This window comes from Copadichromis virginalis, linkage group LG7 (assembly GCF_057382275.1).
Source record: "Copadichromis virginalis isolate Kocher_CV1m ecotype Utaka linkage group LG7, C_Virginalis_male_GT1.1, whole genome shotgun sequence".
Classification (NCBI taxonomy): Eukaryota; Metazoa; Chordata; class Actinopteri; order Cichliformes; family Cichlidae; genus Copadichromis; species Copadichromis virginalis.
The window spans coordinates 55,853,084-55,876,899 of record NC_140624.1 but is presented as its reverse complement, the minus strand read 5'-3'; the positions used below and the strand labels follow the sequence as shown (position 1 = coordinate 55,876,899).

Genomic DNA, 23,816 nt, shown 5'->3' with positions numbered 1-23,816 from the left:
ACATATGAGGCTGAAAAGGTTCAGGGGCACTAAATGGAAATATGCAAAGATGGGTTAATGTGTGCCCAATAGACTGCATTTAAAAGAAAAGAGATAGAAGAATATGCAATGGATGTAGCATCCAGCCAGTGTGGAAGTGACCAACTCAGATGTAATGTAAAGACACAGTTATCTGTTGGTTGGTGCTGAGCAACAGACTAGAAAAACTAGAGTGTAAACTTCACACAGCAGCCTATGATATTAGTCAGAGATGCTAATTTTGCTGCATTTTAACATAGATGTTAAAACCTCAAGTGGCTATTTGACAAATTGTCATTTTTGCCACTTCCCCATTAGTTTCAGTTTTCAGTCCTGGAAGTCGCTGTTTGCTTTAATAAAATTAAGCTTCTTATATTTCAAGTGCTGTACCAGAAGTCTTGATGTTTGTGATAGTGGCTTCTTGAAATGTGGGCAGAAATATGTTCAGCTTCAAGCCTAAGCACCACTGACAAATAATGCTGTAATGATGGGTGGTTAAGTCATCGACTGCTGCCCGCCTCACTGCTTTAGTCATACAATTTGTATGACTGCGAGTAGAGTTTGTGTATAGCATGCGTTATTATGGCACTGGTGCTTCTTGTGGAATTAACAGACATCCTCCTCCCACTCTTTCTCCATCTCTCTCTCTGTTTACGTGTAGAAAGAGTACAAGCTTCTCTCCATGGGGAGGGGAATTTTAATACTGAGTGTTTAAAAGTCTGTGTTTATGAACACTTTAGCAGCAAAAGGCATTCAATAACAAGTTCCATTTTTAATGAGAAAAAAAGCCACTAATACAAAGAAATAAATAAATAACTGGGTATTGCACACATGTTGGCCACTATGATACAGTATGATATGGTGCACTGCTGACTCAATGTGTATTTTGAAGTGTGGTGTAAGCATGTGTGTGCATGCATATGCTCAAGAGATGCACATGTAGCTGAGTTGCTTATTCACATCAGAGTGACGCATGTGCTTAAGGAGCCTGCTGAAGCTGTCCAGACAAGCTGCAAAAACACACGCACACACATATAGAGCGCAGAATGTGATGCTCCTGCAATGGGATTATCAGGTAAACCTGTGAGTTCAATCTGCGGCTGGTGGTTAATACCTTCTAAAGAAGTTTGTAGCGGGCAGCTCCATTCTGGATTGGTGTTGTGGCATGAAAATATGCGTGTCTGCAGCATAGAAGAGTCATCACAAAATCTGTAGTTAAGGCTCCAGACATACAGATATTTGTTGTAGATTTAAAAGGCTATTTGTTATCCTGTTTGACTTCACGCATCTGGCTTGTAAGAGGAAGTACTTGGCTTGTTGCACTGGGGACTGAACGTGGGTGGTAAGGAAGACGATTAAAGTTTGTGAAGTGCAGCGGGGGCAGACAGGTTGTGGAAGGAAAAGCAATATGCTAATATGCTGCTGGACATTAATGGTAAAATGGTAAGAAATATTCACAGCTTTTTGCTCTGTCTGTATCTTTTTTTTAAGTGAGTGATTTATCCATTCTCAGTGCTGTCATGTTTCTTCAACAGGTTTCAGCTACAGAAGAATGTGTAGGACCCATGAGATTGTCTCAAGAGCCAATTCAGGTAAGAGTAAGACAGCCCGTTGGGTCATGTTCATATCTAATGTTTAAGAACAACTGATGAGTGCAGTTTATGGCACCAAATTTCCACCCCCATAAGTGTAATTTAGTCTCCTAGATAAACAAAACGGATTCAAAATGTACTATGAATTCCCTGTTTGTGTCCAGTTGGAATTTCTATATGCAACTTCATTTAAAACAGGGAAAAACAAATACACTGCCTATGCTACTTATACCATTTATACTGCTTATAGTTTATATCACATTAGGACTTCTTCAGATTTTATCCCAGAAAAAAATCCTTCCATCTCTACTAAAGGACGAGAATACTTTTGCAGATTGATTTTTATTCGTAAAGTGACTTTATCCACAGTGTGGTTAACAGTATTTGCTGTGATAATGATTTACCTGACTAAAGTTGTTGAAGATAAATTTACTTTTTTGATTTAAAGTAAAATATGATCTTAGCCACATAAACCCTGTTTGCCTTTGTAGTCCAAAATGTTCTTTTGTATGTCCCCGAAATAATATCTTCTATCCCTTGCGTTGCATTCATTCTTGAATCAGTGCTCTAAGACATATTTGCTGTGATGTTTTCTGGATATAGTTTGCCATTTTAGATTAATTTTATGCATCTTAAATACCTGTAGACACCTTGTCTGTCCTCTGTAATTTCGGTCTAGCTAAGATTTCATCTTGCCTATCAAGAACTCGAGTAATATTGTGAGGTTAGGCAGGGTTCAGTCAGCGACTGTCTGTACTCATCTTCTGGTTAGGGATTAGGACATGTGCTAACAAGATTTATCCTTATGTAACAGAGAAAGTAAGAGCTCTCGGAGGTGACTAGCTGGTTAGATTACAAAGCATTCCTTATTCCAGCAGTTCTGCTACTTTATTAGCTGCTCGTTTATTGCTTTTATTTGATTTGCTTTGGTTTGAGCTGTGCTGCTTTGACCCATCTCCGGGGGTTTTTGAGTTCAGTTCAGCTCCCACTCCAGTGTGGTGATGTGAGAGGCCTGGCATGCCACTCGTGTTCATGCTGAGCTAAAGAATCCCACTCTATCCCTTCACCCTCCTCCTTATTTACCAAACCCAAAAGCACTATAGCTTGAAATCTCTGGCAGCATGCAAGCAGGTGGTGGGACCGAGGGCTTTATTAAAAAGCCTTTTTTGACTTCATCTCATGGCCCATAAAACCCTAAAACTGCTCTTTTAGTTTTACGTCCAACCTTCTGCTGGATCCATGACCTGAGTCGCTCCTCCTCTACTTCACTCCTTCCACAGGAACAGAGAGATGAAAAGAGAGATAAAATGTTCTGCAGCAGAGAGTTATATATTGTGGGTTTTCCTTGACATTTACTATTACTGCCTAGTGGCCCTGGAGAGTTTCAGATTTGCTACATACCTCCTCCATCAGCTTATCTAATGCTTCATGTGGTTTCACTTGTTACACACATAATTAATAATCTAAAGTGCATTGTAATTATATCGCAGATTCATGTAAAGAAAGGTAATTCTGTTGTTGAAAACTTTTGTCATTTTGTATCTTTAAACTTTTAATGCCTTTTTGTGTGTAAGCTCAACTATATAAACAACTGCAATTGCAGTTGAAGCTGTTGCTCAAATAATTCATGTGTTCATCAGCAGAATCCTTAATGGAAGGAAGTTTTATCATTGGTTTACTAAAAATAAGAGCTTGTTAAATGTAAAAGCAATGTTTCTGTGTCTAATTAATCCTTGACAATTTTATATGTAAGTTAAAGGCATCACACCTTTGATTTGCATCTAGTTTATCGTGATATAATATGTTGAAAAACAACTCACTCATACAGACTTTGTGTCCTCTAACTTTGACACAGATTTACTTGGTTATTTATTTATCTGAAATAAGTCCTCAGACATTTATTTATTTATTGCAATTCTTTTCTTTTTAAAAGATTTTCCATGTGGATATTCAGAAAATGATAAAAATCCAGTTAAAATTGATGGCCATTAACCAAATCCTACCACAACTAGTTAGGTAAGCGGTGTTAGGATTTTGTGCTTCTTATTTTTTGTTTTTCTTTAATTTATTGATAAATTTTTAAAACATGCTTATTGGAGCGCATAAAATTGTACAATGCAAAATGTAATGAGTTTGTTTTAAACTGTTTAAACTGCAGTAGTGCAATTATCATCATTAAGTCATCTTAAAATGGGACTTTAAAGTAATTTGTAATATCTCAACATAAGTAGCAGAGCTAAAATATGCCAAAGTAAAAAAAAGAAAGAAAAAAGGTTTAGACTGGAATGCTGACTGAAAGGTAATTTTTAATGAATTCATTACTTTATAATTATATTTAAAAAGCATGAAATCAGTGTTTCATTAACAGCCTGACCTAAACACTGTCTACAATTTTCAAACTAATTCTGGGATGTGTGTGTAATGTGTACGTAGAATATGCTAAGCTGGGAGGTACTCCAAAATATACATGATAAACTATGCAGGTTATAGTTTTGACATCATTCATATGAAGGAAAAAACTTTTTTAACTAACTTTCCCAACTCCCCAGCTATAGTGAGGGAAGTTGCTTTTGTTATAGTCTTACGTGAGAGTCATCTTACACTCTTGTACTCTCTTTTTATCCCAGTAATATCTAGCTCAGTCAAAACTGTTGTTAACCGCTATTTGAGCTGCTGTTCTGTCTTGTAATTACCTTGGATCTCAATAGGCGTGCACATGTGGAGTTTCTTTTGAGCCACACCTGGCAATTCTAATTTTTATCCCACATTTAAATACTGTATCACTGCACACTACAGTTTCCCTGTTCTGCAGTTTTTTATCACTTCATTTTCTAATCTTTGGGGCAGTTTCCATCATATTCATCCAAATTCTACAGAGCTTATGACCTTGTAGTGTCTTGCAACTTCCCCCATTGAGCAAAGCATTGCCAGCAAAGACTTAACCTGCTTGAGAACATGATAAAAACCTCCCCTACTTTCTCCATATCCATTGGCTAAAATCCAGAAAAATGCACATCCTGCAGTGTGTGCTTTTGCATACAAGAGTCGGGACAGGGGAACAAGGGATGATAATGCTGTGCAATCCCAAAAAAGTTGATTGTTAAAATAAAATGCTGGAAAGCTGAAAGAAAAGATTTCATTGGCCAGCCTTTGACCTGATATACAGTTAAATGGCTCAAGGGTAGTTATCCCAGTGACACATCTGTTTGGAAGTCTCCCAGTGTTAAATGGCATCTGACTTGGGTGTGCAAACATGGCAGATTAACCTCTGAACTCTGAAAACAGCAGCAGCCCAGGAGGATAAGCCTTTGTGCTAGCTGAACAGTGTTTTCATGTAAACTTTGAAGGCTGTGACTTAACTGTGTCATTTGGGTGGCTTGATAGGTTTAAAAACTTAAATTGTATTTTAAGGGTATTGTAACCAATTAATTGCATAAACACACATCCATTTGCCTACCATTAACAGTGAGTTGCATTTAGAGAGGCGTCTAGCTCTGACAGATACGATGTTGGTGTGATGGAGTGCAACCATGTGTTTAAATATGTTTGACTGTGTGTATATTAGATGGTGGTATTAAGACCAACGGCGCCTCCTATCAGGCTTGTCATTGGTGACATATTTGGGTGGCAGGTCAGAGATGTGTGCGGTCTGTGTTGTCCCAGGGTACGCTAGGTACTGTGTGTGTGGAATTTCACATGTTAGCACCATGGTTACACAAGCCAGCACAGGATCAAAGACTGTAGATCTTTCACAGGCACTCGAAAATGGGAGCCCATTTTCTCCTCCTGTCCTCTCCTTCTGACATCGTCTTTTGGCAGTCTCACCTCTTCTTTTTCATTTTCTATTGTTTCTGTCGCCGCCTGTGAAGGACAACATATGAACACTCTGAAATGCTCTCTGCCTGATTTTACTGTGGAGAATCATGACTTGGACTCCCTTCTGCTTATTTCACCCACTCACTCATTAGCTTTCCCCTCTCTCTGCTGTGCTTCCATGCACTCTATCTGTCACTCTATCCTTTGTTGTCCTTAGAGGGAGTCAGGAGGTGATGCTGCTGCGAGGCAGAGCTGAGTACTGTTGATTCTGGCTGCAGTCCAGCTGCCTGCGTGTATATGTTGTGTTTCCTCACCACTGTACCAAAGGTGGTTGGTGTGTTCATGGTCAAAACACAGTGTGGGATCTAAAACATGTCCTCACTCTGCAGGTTTCATGTCTGTCATGATTCTGCGCTGCTCAGTTTCAGTCAAAGCAGTAATTCACCTCTTGGAGAAGGCATTACCATGACGTTTACATGATGGCGGTTATTCAGCTATTCATTTCATCCATTTTAAATTTCCCCAGTCAGAATCGGGGGGACAGGCAGGTGGAGACTCTCCTAGCATGCTTTTAACAAAAGATAGAGAGACACCATGCACAGTTTGCCAGCTTATCTAAGGAAAGTCAAGCACACGGATGAGCACACACAATTTCCAATATTTCTCCCAAGCTGCATGCGTGTCTTGGGACTCTGGGAGGAAATCCACAAATCGCCAGAGAGAAAATTAAAACTCAACCCAGAAAAAGCAACAGAGCTGAGACTGAAAATCAAGACTGATGATGACACAGTTGACCATTTTCCCGCTGTTTATTTTTCTCAGTTTTTGATTTTACTCCCATCGCTATACTAACAAAACAAATAAAGGTGGTAATACTATGTTTTACTTTACCCAGTTATGCAAGCTTTACAAATGAAGTAGGGTTTTTTAGCTTTTCGTTACATCCAGATAAACTTCCTGTTTTGTCAAGCCTACACGAACACTAAGGGAACATTATGTGCTCATTTCAAAATGAAAACCATCACTAGAGACAAATGCCCGATACATTCTTATATATTACTTTCTCAGAAATGTTAAAATTCGATTTCTGTGCATCTATGAATATACTCCTTAGGGCTCATTATTAGACCTCAAGGGAACAACCATTTCAGGGGCCAAACAGATAGATGTTCCCAAGCAAAGTCTCTCTAGGATCTTTGTTCTTCCTGTGCCGAGAGGCAAAAACATGCATGTTAGGGTAATTGGTGGTTCTAAAATTAGATGTAGGTGTGGATGTGAAAAGGCAGCCTCCATGTGTTCGTCCTGTGATGAACTGCCGACCTCTGTGGACTGTACCGTACATTTTGTTGCATGTCGCCTGTAAAAGGCTCCTGAGATAGACCCCAAGATTAAGATACAAAATTGACACCAGAGGTCCAAGACCAGCCCCTGCAGTGTGCAAACCACCAGATTATAAATACCCTGAAAGAGGGTACAGTGGTAAGACTTAAGAGGTTACTGCCCCCATGACATGCCATCACTAAGGCTATCCCTAAAGGTACAATAACACACTTATTTTATGAGTAATGCATGTTAAAGGTAATAAATTGTTTCTGTTTTTTTAGCCGTTTCTCTATGTACTGTCATGTTTCGTAGCCTTGTAATATAATGATAATAAGATATAGATTGTTCTTAGCAAAAGACAAGAAACAACCAGGCTGGATTTCATAAAATTTGTTGACATTTTAAGCACAGGCAAAGGAAGGAGCTGTTTTTGGTTCCAGTAAGAATAACATTAGGCAGCGATCCTGATGCGAGCAGTATTTCGTGCTTTTTGGTTTCTTCATTAGGGTGGGGCCTCTCTGTTTGCCATTTGCATGTTCTACATGTTTCTTCCCACAGTCCAAAGATATGCATGGTAGATTAAGTGGTGATTTGGATTTAAAACGGTGGATTTGAGCGTAATAATTTTGCATTACGTCAACATAAGGCTGTTTAATTTTTCTTTCATGCAGCCAGTTACTTACTTACTCCATAAACAGTGCATTATGTTAATCTACAAAAAGGGAGGAGTGGATATAATTTAAGCCAGAATTTGTACCTGTTGCTATTCACTCTATTCACTGATACATGTCAGTAGCCTCATTTGTCCTGTAACCTTGTGAAAAATGTAACCGGCACATAAAATGTTCTTGGTTTGCTGTCCTGAATAGTGTCCTGTCTGAGTAGTAGACAAAGTAAAATATCTATTTTATAATTATCCCAGCAATAGAAGTACTCTCTTACCCCCATGCCCATTTCCTTGTCTCTCTCCAGGTCTTGCTCGTGTTTGCAAAGGAGGACAGCCAAAGTGATGCCTTCTGGTGGGCCTGTGACCGCGCTGGTTTCAGGTGCAACATTGCACGGACGCCTGAGTCTGCTGTTGAATGTTTCCTAGACAAGCACCATGAGATAATAATCATTGATGGACGTCACTCACGCTATTTTGAGCCTGAAGCTGTTTGCCGGTGAGTGAAGTCTTTCTGACCAGAGTCACTGGTTCTATATTTTCTGTAATTTCTCTATTTTCACTTCAGTGAATGCTTTGAGAGTGTTTCCTCCCAGCAGCTGGGAGAAGACATTTTAGGAAGTAATTTGGTGTTGTATTACATATTTAAGAGTATATTGATACTTCTTTAATGTTTGGAAACCATCTCCTTAAACTGAAAAAGAAAAAAATACTAGCAAAGAAATGATTTAACCAAATCCATATCTTTTTGCACGTAATCATGTGCAATATATAGATCAAACTACATCAGTCAAAAGTTATAGCAAGGAGCAGTGAGTACTGAAGCTCCTATAGCTTTGGGACTCTGTTGTGAAGAACTGGTTGGTGCCATCTGGTGTTCACTGAAAGCAACACAGAAGTCTACAACTTGAAACCTGATGCTCCAAGTTATATTTACAGATTTCTTTATTCAGTTTTTCTCCAAAAGGAAGTACAAGATATTTGACTTCCCAAGTTATAGGAAGCCATAGTTGAGCAGGCACTAAAGTGAGTCTGCACTTTGCTGACATGAAATCAGCCAAAAGCCTGAAAAAGCTTTTTTTGCCCATTTGTCCAAAGTGGCCGTGGCTGTGCTGGCAGCTTTTCAAAAGTATATGCGCCTGCGAAATGATCCCGTTCACTCCCAGTCCTGTGCCAGATGTTAAATCCTTACTGCTCATAGAGTTGTGTGCATTTGTTTATTCATTTACTTATTTATTTACTGAGAACGACCTGTAGTCCTGTGTTCTGGATACATAAATAACATGACTTTCAGGTTTTCAAGTCAGCTTATTCTTTGTTTTAATAAATAAATCGAAGCTGGATGTTCCTTCGATTTTTTGGCATCTATTTAAAGAAAAACTTTATTCCATATTATTTTTAGCCAAGACAAGTGACTACTACTTATGTGTTTGATTTAGTTTTCCTCCAGACCTTTTAGTTATTGGCCTATAGTAAAAAGCTGTGCCCATATATTTTCTTGTGATTTATTTTAAGTGCTTCGTTATTTCCTCAAGTAAAGGAACAGATCCATTTATCTCCCCTGTCTCCAGAATACCACAGTTTGGCAACTCCTCCCTGTTTCCTCCTTCGCTCCTTTCCTCAATGTGTTTTTTTTTTTTGTTTTGCCTTTTCCAGCTCCCGTCCTTATCCACCATGAGGATCTCTTCCATAATCCATTCCTTCTGTTCCTGCTTTCATTCTCTAACACTGCATACTCATTCCTCCTCCACCTCCTGGCCCCTTTCCCTTACGCTTTGCCAGTGGCCTTGTGGCTTTGTGGCCAATCCTCTGAGGTACATGTTTGGTTTGGTGTTTCTGTGTAAAACGCAGAAATGTTCTGTCCTCCTTTTGAGGCAATGACATCAACCCCCAAATCTGTCCACATGTTTGTCCTGTACATGAGTCCAAGCCACTTTTCCTGAACTCCTGCTGACTTTGTATCTGTATTTGTGTTATTTTCAGGATGATCCGTGCCACAAAGCCCTCTGAAAACACAGTTATTCTAGCTGTTGTGCCACAAAAGTAAGTCTGAGTTAATCTTCTTTGTAAATTTTAATATTCTGTGTTAATAATTAATTAGAAAATTATTCACATAAGACTTTAAGGTCTTTAAGGCTCAACTTCAAAACAAACTTCAGATGTTTACAGTATCCCATTAGTATGGATGCCTTTGAATGGGGTAGTCTTTCAAAGGCATTTTATCTTACTATGTTGGGTTCATGTACAGCATTACACTTTTTTTAACCATATTAAGCAACCATGAACTCTATCAGGTTCATTTTTTAACTAGACTTTTAATTTGAAAATCAGCACATCAACCGATTATTCCAACACTTTCCAAAAAAAAAGTTATTCCTCAAAATATTTTCATATATTTTTATATTTTCATATATTTTTATATAATTCTCTTAAAATCTGCAAGGTCAACAGCAACCTGTCTACGGTTATGGTTGGATGGTGGATTTTATTTTAGTCACATGGTAAACAGACAAATTTTCAGTTGCGAGATGATGTTATAATTTAGTATTACTTTTTGATTTTAAGATTGTTTGTTCAAAATAGAAGAAATGTCTATTAAAAAAGGATGGGTATCAACCAAATGCAAGAACTTTTTTTTTTTCAATAATATGACTTTGCTGTTGAAAATCTTCTTGTCTCCTCACCCTCAACCCAGTCACGGCAGATGGCTCCGCCCCCCTGAGCCTGGTTCAGCCGGAGGCTTCTTCCTGTTAAAAGGGAGTTTTTTTTACCAGTGTTGCCAAGTGCTTGCTCATAGGGGGTTGTCAGATTTTGGGGATTTTCTCTATATTATTGTAGAGTCTTTACCTTACATTGCAAACTCCATTGAAACAATTGTTATTTTCAATTGGTGCTGTTCATTTTGGATGCAATCACTCATATTAAAAAAAAGTTGACTGACTTTTGAGAGTTTAAACTGCACAGTTTTCCATTCATTGTTTGAGCAGACCACTCCAAGCATGATGTTGAAAAATGATTGTGGTTGCAGATGGTAATCATTCTTTTCTGTCACTGTATAGACCGTCTGACCAAGAAGAGCCATCTGTTCTTCCTCTCCTCTGCGCTGGATTTAGCAGAGTACGTCCAACAACTTTTGCCTGTGCTTGTGACTTTGTTTATATCAGATGCAGCCCTCAATGTGTTATGCTTGTTTCTCCTTGAGGCGTTTCATTGATCATCTAAAGGTTTTAAACACTTAAACAGCAGCGTGTTGCCAGTTTTGAAAGAGGCACTTATTGTCCATGTTTTTTAATGGTGTGAAAATGACGTTGGAGGTTTCAATACGATTTGCTACTGACTCATTCAATCTTTCCACCCCCTTTCTCTCCTTCAAATGTCACTTAACCTTGTTTGGCCTCCAGAGGTTTGTGGAGAACAACAGTGTGTCAGCATGCTATAATGAGCTCATACAGATGGAGCATGGAGAGGTGCGCTGCCAGTTCAAACTCAGGTACAAGTGGAGGGCAAAGACACATAGATCATATCATGCAATTATGTGAACATGCACAGACATATACTGTGTAAGTGTTCTTTGGTACTGACTTTCCTAATTCTTAGTCTGGTGGCTTTATTCATCCACAGGGCTTGTAATTCCATCTTCACTGCCTTGGAGCACTGCCAAGAAGCTGTGGAGATCACCAGTGAGGACCACATAATACAGGTAAACATATTACACACCTTCCAACGCAGCAAAAGCTTTTCTTTAAATCACAAAGCTAGTGATAGTCAGTATTTGTGTAATATCTGTGGCTTTCATCCTCAAGTAGTTAATCCAAAAAAACTGTGTATGACTTTAATATCTTTACATATAAACTGTGTCTCTCTTAGTTTTTGTCTTGGTCGCGGCAATTGTGAAATAAATAGAAACACAACAAAGCATCACATTTACAGATTTTACATACATTAACAACAATGTGCTACATAAAAAAGTCGAAGTCGAGTCACCGCAAAACAGCATGTACCTCCTTATAGACAGATTATCCTTTCCCCCTCTGTATGGGGAAGAGGTGATCAGGGAAATTTAGACATAAGAGGACAATAAGAAAAATATACAACTTTTTCCTTTAATCTAATAGTTTTGTGGTTATTTCACAGTACGTGAATCCAGCATTTGAACGGATGATGGGCTATCACAAAGGGGAATTGATCGGGAAAGAACTGACTGAACTTCCCAAGAGTGACAAGAACAGAGCTGATCTGCTGGACACCATCAACAACTGTATCAAAAAAGGAAAGGTCAGTCCTGTACCCATTCATCTCCATCCAACCTATCTGTGAGATCTGACAGCATTTCATACCCTGACTGGCCTGTCGTCTCTGAAGGAATGGCAGGGCATTTATTATGCCAGAAAGAAATCAGGGGACAGTATACAACAGCATGTGAGGATAACACCAGTCATCGGCCAAGGAGGGTAAGCCAAGTTAAACAAGCGAACGTTGTTAGTGTACAGCTCCTAGAAAGAAATCTCTGATTCCTGTCCTCTTCCCACAGGAAAATTCGACATTTTGTAGCCATCAAGAGACCGCATATTGACAACAACAATCAGGTTGGTGAAATGATCATCTGATCGTTTACTCTGAAAAGTTTCCTTCCACCCAAGGCAGGGACAATCATTTCCATCAGTTTGTCACTAACACTGCAAAAAAGAAATACCAATCTGAATTTTAGTATGAGTGAGGCATGGCTAATTCTTTAATAATACTGTACCTAGTGTAGAAGCTAATTGTACAAACCTTGGCAAAGGAGAGGTCATTATACAAGGAGTGAAACAGGAGCTTCGGCAATAACAACTAGAAGTTAAAGGTTTTAATCAAATATTTACTCATTCAGGTACTTAAGGATTCTAATGTGGGACTCTCTTTCTTTGCTTACTTGGGGTTTTGGTTGGGTTTTGCTATAGCCACATCTTTAAATGATTCGGTTCTAATATATTTATGTAGTGCCAAATCACAATAACAACCACCTATGAGCAAGCAATTGGCAACAGTGGGAAGAAAAACTCCCTTGTAACAGGAAGAAACCTCCCAACAGAACCAGACTCAGAAAGCGGCAGCTATCTGCCGCAACCAAGTTGGGGGTGAGGAGACAAGAACAATTTCAACAACAAAGTCATATTGTTGAAAAAAAAAAATCATATTCTTGTGTTTGGTTATTACCCATCCCTAAATGAAAAATATTCAGCTCCTACGTGCAGGTGCTTGTAGTTGAAAAAAGAAGAAGAAGAAGAAGAAGAAGAAGAAGAAGAAGAAGAAGAAGAAGAAAACGGGCAGCTACAAAATATTATTTGTGTTGTGGAGCTTAAACAAATGTCAAACTATCAGCAGCGCTAATGCTGCAGTGCTTTTTGGCCCAATCAAGTCTGGTGATGAAATATACCACTGAGTCCAAACTGCACTCACTGATTGCAAACTCTGCTGGCAGTTACATCTATATAAATGCGTCAAATGATCTGTAGGCTAAAGTGTCAGATTTACTTCAATACCTCAACAAAACATGTGGGCTCACAGGCTTCCAGCACTATTGAGCACCATGCACAGCTACTCTGAAGCAGGTGCCGCTACGCTCAGCTGGGTTCCCAGCCAATAACGTCATACTATGCTAAGCTACAGCTAAGCACCAGGATCTCCCACTAAGGCCTAAGGAAGGCGAGCAGCCAGGCACCAAGGCTATTTATACCCTGGGCAAAGCTGCACAGGCACTAGGTTTAGCTCATTGCTCTCTTTCATCGTGTGTGCATAAGGTGAGTCAGCCACTGACATTTGACTGCCAAAGCCAAATGGCACTCATTCCTGCTTGTCGGGGCTGGGAATCCTTAGGCATGGCAGCGACTGATCCGATTCTAGTCATCCCCCACAACCTAAGATGTGCAGTGTCAAACTGGATGGTATTATCACAGTGTCATTTCTAGATTTAATTCATTTTTTACCACAAATTACCATAGAGAATTGATGCAAAGAAGCAACAAAGTTTTAGCATTTGATGGCTCTCTAGAACTAAATCATGACCCGAGGCATGTAGTACATCTTCACTGAGATTATCTATTTGACAACCCAAGGCCACAAAGGCCATTTCAGGATACCATTTATGTGACATTGGATACCCGCTTAAGATCTTTTCCTCTGAGCACTTAAAGCCCCACATTACTCCTCATCTTTTCCCACCCAGATGTTTGGCTGTAGACCATGGTTTCCGTTTCATTGTGTTGTTTAGTTAGCACTCCAGACTTACAGCAGGTTTTGGGTCAGTTTTGTTTGTCTTTCCCCTCATTATAATCTCAACTATTACAAGCTTTAGCCAAGCCAATTTAAAAGATGTTTAGATGTCTGCTTGTGCTTTGCAGCCCAAGAAGAACATTAAATTGTAGCCAGTTAAATCTGGAAACTTTGCATGTCATTAGACATGTTTACACTGTCTTAATCCTATTTACTCAGTATGAGACACACTCAATGCCTAATACTTTATACCCCCTTTGCTTAAAGTTTTAAGCAAAGGGGGTATAAAGAAAGACCAACTAGCCAATTCTATGAGATTGAAATGGATTTTAAAAATGACATGTAGCTGAAGTGTTCAAGGGATAGTTTTCATTGCTCCATAGCGAAATTACACGTTCCTAAATATGTAAAAATGATTTACAGTTATAGACAGTGTTTGTATACATGCATAAATGATTGCATAAACATGCAGGTTGCGCTGTCAGCAAGTTGCATAGGTGCAGTGAGTCACTGGGTAAGGAAAATCTTCTTAACCTGATTAGAGGCTCTACCCATCCGAAGAACCTGAGTGTGACTAACAGGATGTACCATGCAAATTGTTACCTATATAAATATGCTGTATTAAATATATGCATGCAAACACACATATATATTGAGAGAGAGGCAGACACAGCAAACAAGTTTCTTGTATTTTGCTCGTTTGTGTTGTTGTGTTTGCACATCTCTGTTGCTTGTGGGGCTCGCACACAAGAATTTCACTCGCATGTGCTGTGCCAGTGTGCCTGCACATGTGATGTGACAATAAAAGTGATTTGATTTGATTTGATTTGAAATACACAAAAGCTCATAGCCATGAGTTATGCCTTTCCAAACATTTGTGAAAGAATGGGGCATTCTAAAAGGTTCACTGAATCACGTGTAGTAGTTACTGTAATAGAATGTGACAATGGTACTGGGTCAGTTCTTGAAATTCCTTCCTTCCTAGATATTCCATAATCAACCTTAAGAGACATTATTGCAAAGTGGAAACATTTGGGAACCACAGCACCTGAGCCACAAAGTAGCAGACCATGTAAAGTTGCTGAGTGCAAAGAAGTGCACAGCGAAAAAAAGTTTTCCATCGGTGTGCAGACTTCAGACTCCTTTAACATCAGCATGAAAACCGTGTACCAAGAGCTTCAGGGCATGAGCAGGGAACTCCCACACGTGACCTTAGCACAAAAAAGAAAATAACAGAATAAGCTGCTTAGCATTGGCAGAGGACATTTTGCAAGTTCTTAATGGGCACAACCCACGTAATCAACTCTGTTGCTCCACCCACAGATGTGTTTTACTTACAAGGAAATAAAATTTATTCCCAAGAAGCACTCTTACAATAAAGACATAATCCACCAAACACAAATTTCTTAACTTTTTAAAAAATAAATGAATCTATGATTTAGTGCATTGAAATGTATGTTACCATTAGCTTGACTCATAAGAATTGTATAAATATCACTATATAAAGAATCAAACGCAATTAGCATACTGCTAGTGTCACTGTGCTTGAGCCTATAGTGTGTGTTAACATGCTAAGTAGTTACTAGTTTTTAGTCTTTGAATTAAGAAGTGCTATGTCACTGATACAGAGACAGGGTGGGTTTATATTTATTAAGATCTTGTCCTGCAGACATACATTTTATGATATGCCATTTTTATACTACATAAATCCATTCTGATCAAACACGTTGGTAACACACTGGATCACTTTGCAGGCTATCCACTTTACTTACTTAACGACTTTAATACTGTATTCATAGTCATACTGAATTCTCCAGTCATACATAGGTTGTATTCACAATGCTCTGTTATAGTAATACAAACCTGTATATTCCTTGCAGTTCCTTTGCCTAAATCAATAATTTTTATAGACTGCTATATCTTAACAATGATACAGAAGGCTGAAATAAGATTGGAACAAATTCTTAAAATATACAGAATGTTAAAATAAATCCAGCATTTTGCTTTAGCCCCAAATGCGTCTGATTATATCCATCACAGTAAATGCATATCCACAGTGCACACCTAAATTTTAATCATCTCTTGCTCTCTGTCCACCAGCTCCACAAGTTCAACAAGGAGGAGAGATACAGCGGGGAAAATTCTCACTCAGGTATCTTACAACATTTTTTTTTCTTTCACAGTTCCTTTATCTCTTAATTGCAGAGGTGTATTTTATGGTTCTCGCAAGTAGAACTAATAGATAAATATAGAATGATATGGAATTATTTTCGGATAGGCTCCATTTGGAGAAGGTAAATTATAGAGTTCATCCACAATGGTCTGACAATGAGAAAATAGGATGGATCATCTCAAACTGGTTTCTTGAATATGACAGCGGGCTGTACTCAAATGCATAAGGCATTGTAACCTTGGTTCTCTGAGTGAGAGAATGTCACATATTCTGAGTGGAGAGATAGTCTCGATATGATAGAGAACTCCCGTTTCACCGCATCCCAAAGGTGTTCTGTAACCAACCGTTTTACATCATGGATGTGTAGCCAACAAACATAAAGCAAATGCATGTGGAGCAGAATTTTTGAGGACTGTTTTCTGCACCTTGTCAAATCTTTGTCACAAAGAATTAAAGCAGTTCTGAAGGAAAAAGGGGATCCTACCCAGTACTAGTAAAGTGTATCTAGTAAAGTGGCTGTTAAGTGTATTAAATTAAATTAAATCAAATCAAGCAGCTAAAGCAAAAGTATTATCTATGCAGAATATATAAATGACACTGTTGGTTTAATAATTTTTGGTTCATTAATGTGTATTTCATTTTAATGTTGCACATGTAGATGACTTATTAACTGCTGGGTAACCTTATTTCCAGTATTTAAGACTGCAGACTGTTACGTAGCTTTAGCTTTAAAATAAATGTGATGGAGTATAAAGTAAAACACTGTAAATGCAATGGAGTTGAAGCAGAATGCTGAATAACAGTGAACTTTAAACAAGCTACAAGTACATTAAAACTGTACTCGAGCTAAGTCCTTGAGTAAATCTACTTTCTTAAATTCCGCTGTCCTATCCATGCTCTCTTTAAATGTCAGTGGATATTGTAAGGGGGTCACCAAAGTAAACAAGTCCACGTTTGTTATTATTCTCAAAGATGAAATTACTTGATCGTATTACATGCATTACTTCCATCCGCAGAGTGCTATTCTCTACGACACCGAGACAGAAGAAAAGATTCGATGGACGACCGATCGGTGAGCTCCCGTAGTAGTGACGGTAAGGATATTTAAAATGTGTTTTACGTTTTTGAGCCTCTGTTTAAATTGGTACAACTCTAGTTTGCGCCACTCCAAAAGCACAACCAGACATCTAAACATATTTTCAATTGGCTTGGCTAAAGCTGATAACAGTTAAGATTATAATGAGGAGAAGATAAACAAAACAGGCCCCAATCCTGATGTACGGCAAGTGTGGAGCGCTAACTAAACAACACAATGTAACGGGAGCCATGGTCTACAGCTAAATATCTGAAGAAGATGTTTGAACACAAAACAACCGTAGTAGATTGAACATAATAAAAAAATGTGAATAAAGCAAAGGAGAACACAAAATAGGAGTGGGTAAAGAAAGAATGAAGGAATGATTGGAGATAGCGAATGAGAGAGTGAGTCAGACTGTGTTATGGTAGGTGCTTGAACTAAAGAGATCGTACAGAGAGATGTTGAGGGCTGATAACATGCATACCTCCCTCTTCCACTCACTTTGACGCAGCTGCTATTTTAAGTTATCTCAGCTGCATGCTGCTTCTCCTCTGCTCACCCTCAAAATATTTTCTCTTGCTCTTTTTTATCTCTTTCATTCATGAGCATTTTGATGAAAGCCAAAATCGTGTTATTATTACTGATAATCCACAAGCCATAATATAGTGATCACAATACCAATACCATAATGTTTTCTACATTGCAGCTCCCAGTTTACAAAATCGAAGATACTCTTCTGTGGCCAGGATTCATTCTATGACCATTGAGGCTCCAATAACAAAGGTATGCTACTTTAAGCAGTGGAGTTAATCATTTACAGTAAAATAAACCTTAAATGTACCAAAGCAAATGCTATGTAAAAATGACCAGAAGTCACAACTTGCACTGTGTTTTTATCCTTCGATGCCAGAGACAATATGTTTGTGGGTTGTCTGTCCAGCCCTCAGCATGTACGTTCATCCATCTGTTTTGGGTTTTTTTTTTTTCATTACAAGAAGTCACAATGACTCAACAAAGAACTTAGAAGACTTAACCTGTTAAAGGTCACTGAAGCTCCGAAAACACTTTTTTTTCTTGGTTATAACTCTTTAAATTTCATACTCTTTTGATGACAGCATTGTACACAAATAAAATGAAACATCCGTTTGTGAAAAAGTAAAATAGTGGCATTTTATTTCCAAAGTCAGCTTTATTGTGACTTCATAATGTTTTTCACTGTTGTGGCTGTTGTCCAAGTAACTCAGGAACAAACTGGAAGTGTTTGGACACATTTATAATATCTAACATATCAAGCATTTAGTAGCTTGAGGGACCACCTTTCACAGCAATAACAGGAAGTGCTAACTGCTAACTGGCTACTCTTTTCCCTCATTCCCAGGTAATAAACATCATCAATGCAGCTCAGGAGAGCAGTCCAGTAACGGTAGCCGAAGCTCTGGACCGTGTGTTGGAGATCCTGAGGACCACTGAGCTCTACTCCCCTCAGCTTGCCTCCAAAGAAGATGACCCACACACAAGCGACCTGGTTGGCGGGCTTATGAGTGTAAGAATTAGTTAGTATACGTACTTAAACATTGGTTCGTAAGTTGAGATGCCTGAAACACTTTATAAGGAGACATAAGAAACAGGCTGTTTTTAATCACAGTGTAAAACTGTTACCTCATGCATATAAAATATAAAAAGGTATTTTCATTCAGCCGAGAAATGTTTGCCTTCAGCAATCACGCTTGTGTTTTTGTACTGCCAACAGTTTTTATTTAATTTGAATTTGTTGAATAAGCCCAACTATGAGGTGAGTCACTGCACGCATACATTTCTGTTTTGAAAGCAAGTTTTAGGTTCCAGCAGCAATATTATAGACCGCTGATGCAGTCTATCAGTCAAATTGTTTAATGTATGATTTTTCTCCGCAGTATAGATCTGCTGTGTTTTCTAGTAACTACCAAAAGTACATCAATTCAGTGACAATGTGATGGTAAAGGAGATACCAGCTCTACTTTTCTCCTCCTATTGTTATGGTTCAGGCTCATCCTTCAGGCTCATCTTGTATTCATCTCTCCAAAGAAGTTTTTTCAAAACAGGCTCTTTCTGACAAAGTCTTATCTGGCCTTCATGTTCTTGAAAGTAACCAATGGTTTGCACCTTGTTGTAAACACTGTATGTCCGTTTATGAAGGCGTCTCTTGCTTAAAGACTTTGAGTCTTGACAAAAGTCTTCTTGTCAAGAGGTTTGTCTTAACCAAGAACATAATTCTTTAATTATCCCCTTTAGTTGTCTTTCAGTGTTGCTGTGCATTCATTCTTTTAAAAAATATACCAGATTGTTGATTTGGCCACATCAAAATCTCTCTGATGGGTTTATTTTAGTTCCACTGCTTAATTATGGCCTCCTTCACTTGCATCAATATCTCTGTGGACCTTATAGTTAAGAGTTCCAGTGCAAAGACACCAAATGCAAGTTCAACACTCAAAATCAGCTTCAGAAAGTGCCTTTCTGATGATGGGGTACTGTATATAAAAATATCTAAACTAAACAGTTAATGCAGTACTTTTAAACTCCATTGGTTAAAGCGCTGCACTGAATTACAATAATTGAAACACACTTTTAATGGTATACAGAGGCACAACTACAAAAGAAACTCTGCAAAATAAAGTTTTAAAAAGCTTTCTCTCCTTGGAAGTTTTACTTGTTTCACCATCTCTGTGGGGAGTGGCTCACTTTTGGAAGCAGACTCGAGTGGTCAGTTAGAGAACGGCAGTTTTCTTGTCTTCCATGTTGGGTTTATTTTGATGCTTAGTTAATCCACCAACTCTCCCCAATAAATGCATCTTTCACTCCAGTTTGTTGCACTGTGTGTGCAAGTTGAAATATTGAGCAAGGCTGCCACATTATTTGTTTTGGGGTTCTAATGGAATAGTCAGATGTTAAGAATAATAGGCTCACTGTCTGTCTCAAGAAACAAAATCATTTTCAAAAAATCATTTTCTTCATTTTTTTCCCCTCCAGGATGGGCTGCGCAGACTCTCTGGGAATGAATATGTTTTCTGCAAAAGTAAGTTTTAATGCACTGTAATATCAATGGCAACAAAGAAAAAGAAACAGAGGAATACAGTGGGTACTATTGCACACTGGTGTGTTTTCATGAGTGAATATCCACAACAAGGGGGTGAAAAATCTATATATATTGCACAATAATCCTGTGCATTATGTAAATATTTCAATGTATGTATAAATATATTGGCAACACCGGGGCAATAACTTCATAGTAGCTAGCTGTTAATGAAGCATTAGGTTAAAAACATGTGGGACTAGAGATATGTTTGGGTGTTGCCTTTTGGGTGTTGAATGTGGTCTGTTGTCTTGATGGAATCTCTTGAATAAATATTAAGTTTGAAGTTGTTGTTGGCAGGATGAAAGAGTCGCAATGTTCTTGTAACATTGTAGAGTGTGTATTTTTCCATCTCAGTTTATTACATAACCCCATTATAATGACTACAGTCACAAGAGCACTTAACTGAGAGATGACCCAAAGCAAGAGTCAATTTTCTGAGATATGGTCTAATTTGTCATTATGTTGAAAGCTGTGTCTTTGTAAGTGTAACTGCAACACCACCGGTGCTCCTTCACTTCTCTAAATAATTTTATTGCACACTGTATTGCTACCACAGTCTTTACATTTTCAGAACAACTATTGGTATAAATATTACAGAGCCAACACAGGTACAATAGTTCGTTGGTCTTTTTATGGTGACATTTTTATGCGTGTGTGTCTATTAGACATGAGTCAGAGCCAGCTGGCTATCCCAGTCACTTTGAATGATGTTCCTCCAAACATCGCTGAGATGCTGAATGATGAGGAGTGCTGGGAATTCAACATCCTGGAGCTGGAGGCAGCTACACACAAAAGGTACAAAGATGATTTAATCCAGAGAGTCCAAACAATATCAAATTCCTTGGATTCGAAAAAGCTACGTATGCTTATTGGCTTCAATTCATTTCGTTATCCAGTAGTGATCTGTTTTGCTGCATTTTTCTTACTTTAACCTGTTCCACGCATATTCATCCAGTCCTTTGTGTGATCCCCTGCAGACCACTGACATACCTAGGCCTGAAGATTTGCACAAGTTTTGGAGTGTGTGAGTTCTTAAACTGCTCGGAGGCTACACTGCGCTCCTGGCTGCAGCTCATTGAGGCCAGCTACCACTCCTCTAACTCCTACCACAATTCCACACACGCTGCAGATGTGCTGCACGCTACAGCCTACTTCCTACGCAAAGAGAGAGTCAAGGTTAGAAGAAAAGCACACATATAAACTGAGTGAGCGGCACATGAGAATGATAAATCTAAAACAGGAGATACTAAATAATATATACACATTTAATGAATTGTATATTTTGGTTTATTAAGGAAAATATACCAAAAATATACCCAAAAAAAACATGTTATGCTACTAACAAAAAAATGTAATGATACTGTTGATAGAAGATGTTGTTTGCTTGTGCAGATTATTTAAAAAAAACTCTAGATATGTTTGCATACCAGCATTTATTAAAAGGAACACAAGCAAAAGATCTGAATACGATTCATTGTACAATCCCAATTCCAAAAAAGATGGGATACACATACAGATTAACTGGAATAGGACTGGGCGTCTCTGTTCACGGCACCCCTTGTGTTCTAAAACCAGATAAGCAGCAGAAAATGATGATGGATGGATTTAAATTCACTTTTTTATTTTATTTGCAATTGCAACTGAAAAAAGCCTCATATAGCATCGTGCAATACAGATATAGTATTCATTATGAAGATTAAATAAAATCCATCCATCCATCATTTTCTGCTACTGGCTTTGGAACACGAGGGGAGCAATCTAAACAGAGATGCCAGGACCTATTCCAGCAAGTTCTTGCATCCATATATGCAGAGCAGTCCAGTACTGATGTGGCCTTTTGTTTCCACTGTTTTCTTCAGAGCAGTCTGGACCAGCTGGATGAGGTGGCAGCACTGATAGCAGCAGCAGTCCACGATGTGGACCACCCAGGCAGGACCAACTCCTTCTTGTGTAATGCAGGTAGTGAACTGGCCATACTCTACAATGACACGGCCGTTCTGGAGAGCCACCACGCAGCCCTCGCCTTCCAGCTCACTGTCCGTGACAGCAAGAGCAACATTTTCAAGAACATCGACAGGTCAGTAGAAGCAGCACACCTGCTTTTTTTTTTCTTTTTGTTTTCTTCTTAGTCACAGCTGATTTACATTAGCATGCAGCAACAATGCAGAATGTGAATAGATGCTGATTTTATTTTACCCTTTGCATACAGGACTCAGTTCCGAACGCTGCGACAGGCCATCATAGACATGGTGCTGGCCACAGAGATGACCAGACACTTTGAACACGTCAGCAAATTTGTGAATAGTATCAACAAGCCAATGGCTGCCATAGAGGAGACCAGCACGAGTGTAAGTGTCAGATAGCTTCAGAGACACTCAGTAAGAGCAAATAATAAGGTGTATACATTTTGGAAAAATACTGAATGTAATAAACTTTTTAAAAGAAAGAATTATTAATTGTTGTAATTAATTGTTTTATCTCGACTATTATATATGTGTTAACCCCATAAAGCCTGAAATATGAACTCATTGTAGCCAGAATGTTCTAATCTTTGAAACTGGAGTGTTTATTGAAGGACAAGAAATGAAATATCAATTTTAAATTTGATTAGTTTTAATTTGTATCATTCTTTTGCTGCAAAAACTCCCAAAACCTCATGCATTGAATACTGGAGGGGGAAACTGTGACTGAGATTAAAATTTGATTAACTGCTCAGCAGTAGTTTGCTTAGTCTGCCGAAGGATGAAGGCCTGGGGAGAAAAAGAGCAACACTTCCTGTTTGGTTTACTTTTCTTTTTCTTTTTTTTTTTGCAAACAATACAAATGGTTCCACATTAGCTCTTTCCAGGAAACGTTCCAGGAAGTTATTAGAAATCAGAGTTACAAAACAGATATGTGATGAGACTATATGTCTCAGTATATGTGTTTGTGTGTCTTATGTCCTTCATTTTTCTGGATGTCCCAGATGGTTATATCTGCTGTGTCTTTCCCACAGAGCGTGAACAGTGACTGTGAGGGTCAGGCCAACATCAGAAACTCTCCAGAGAATCGTCTGCTGATAAAGAGGATGCTGATCAAGTGTGCAGATGTGGCAAACCCCTGCAGACCACTCGAGCTCTGCATCGAGTGGGCTGGACGGATCTCTGAGGAGTACTTTGCACAGGTGTGGGAGCATCAGTAAAACAGCTTAGTTTAATAGCGGGTTTAAAGCTTAGAACAGAATCATTACTGTGAAGATAGTTAACTGTTCATTTAATTTTATTTGTTTTTGCTTAATCACTTTGCATACTTTATTAGATAAATGGCCTCCTGCCGTCTAAGCTCCCTGTTTATTGAATTATGTGTGTTTCCCTGCAGACAGATGAGGAGAAGAGACAAGGGCTGCCAGTGGTGATGCCCGTTTTCGACAGGAACACCTGCAGTGTCCCCAAATCTCAGATTTCCTTCATAGACTACTTCATCACTGATATGTTTGACGCCTGGGATGGTAAGAGCAAAAAATTCAACTGTGTTCTGTGTTTCTCTCTCAGGGGTGGTTTTCCACACAGTCTTCTTAGTCATTTTCTTCTTTGTTTCCATTTCAATAGAGTGGAGTATTATATTTACACACATATTAAGTCTGACTGTGCAGCTAAAAGGTCAGGATCATAAATCATAGATTGGGACTTGCTGCTTAACAAGTTTAAATGTTTACTTTCACAGAACAAAAGTAACTGTTGTTCTATAAGAAGCCATTTGCTTGCTAAGGATTCCTCTAATGCTTTCACTCAGACCATTTCCCAAATGAT

General features: G+C 38.6%; 1 protein-coding gene across 1 annotated transcript in view; it reads left to right on the top strand.

The window, feature by feature from the left end:
* The window catches only part of pde8b (phosphodiesterase 8B), a 45,562-nt gene that overhangs the window by 11,436 nt on the left and 10,310 nt on the right, over positions 1-23,816 (top strand). The window contains exons 2-21 of the mRNA XM_085464305.1: positions 1,554-1,610; positions 7,722-7,912; positions 9,397-9,456; positions 10,473-10,530; positions 10,815-10,903; positions 11,035-11,113; positions 11,548-11,688; positions 11,776-11,864; positions 11,945-11,999; positions 15,766-15,817; positions 16,855-16,932; positions 17,623-17,699; positions 18,295-18,459; positions 19,923-19,968; positions 20,694-20,823; positions 21,006-21,204; positions 21,888-22,105; positions 22,238-22,376; positions 23,024-23,191; positions 23,386-23,515. Coding sequence (XP_085320431.1) covers positions 1,554-1,610; positions 7,722-7,912; positions 9,397-9,456; positions 10,473-10,530; positions 10,815-10,903; positions 11,035-11,113; positions 11,548-11,688; positions 11,776-11,864; positions 11,945-11,999; positions 15,766-15,817; positions 16,855-16,932; positions 17,623-17,699; positions 18,295-18,459; positions 19,923-19,968; positions 20,694-20,823; positions 21,006-21,204; positions 21,888-22,105; positions 22,238-22,376; positions 23,024-23,191; positions 23,386-23,515 — 2,221 coding nt within the window. The remainder of the gene's footprint in view (positions 1-1,553; positions 1,611-7,721; positions 7,913-9,396; positions 9,457-10,472; positions 10,531-10,814; positions 10,904-11,034; positions 11,114-11,547; positions 11,689-11,775; positions 11,865-11,944; positions 12,000-15,765; positions 15,818-16,854; positions 16,933-17,622; positions 17,700-18,294; positions 18,460-19,922; positions 19,969-20,693; positions 20,824-21,005; positions 21,205-21,887; positions 22,106-22,237; positions 22,377-23,023; positions 23,192-23,385; positions 23,516-23,816) is intronic.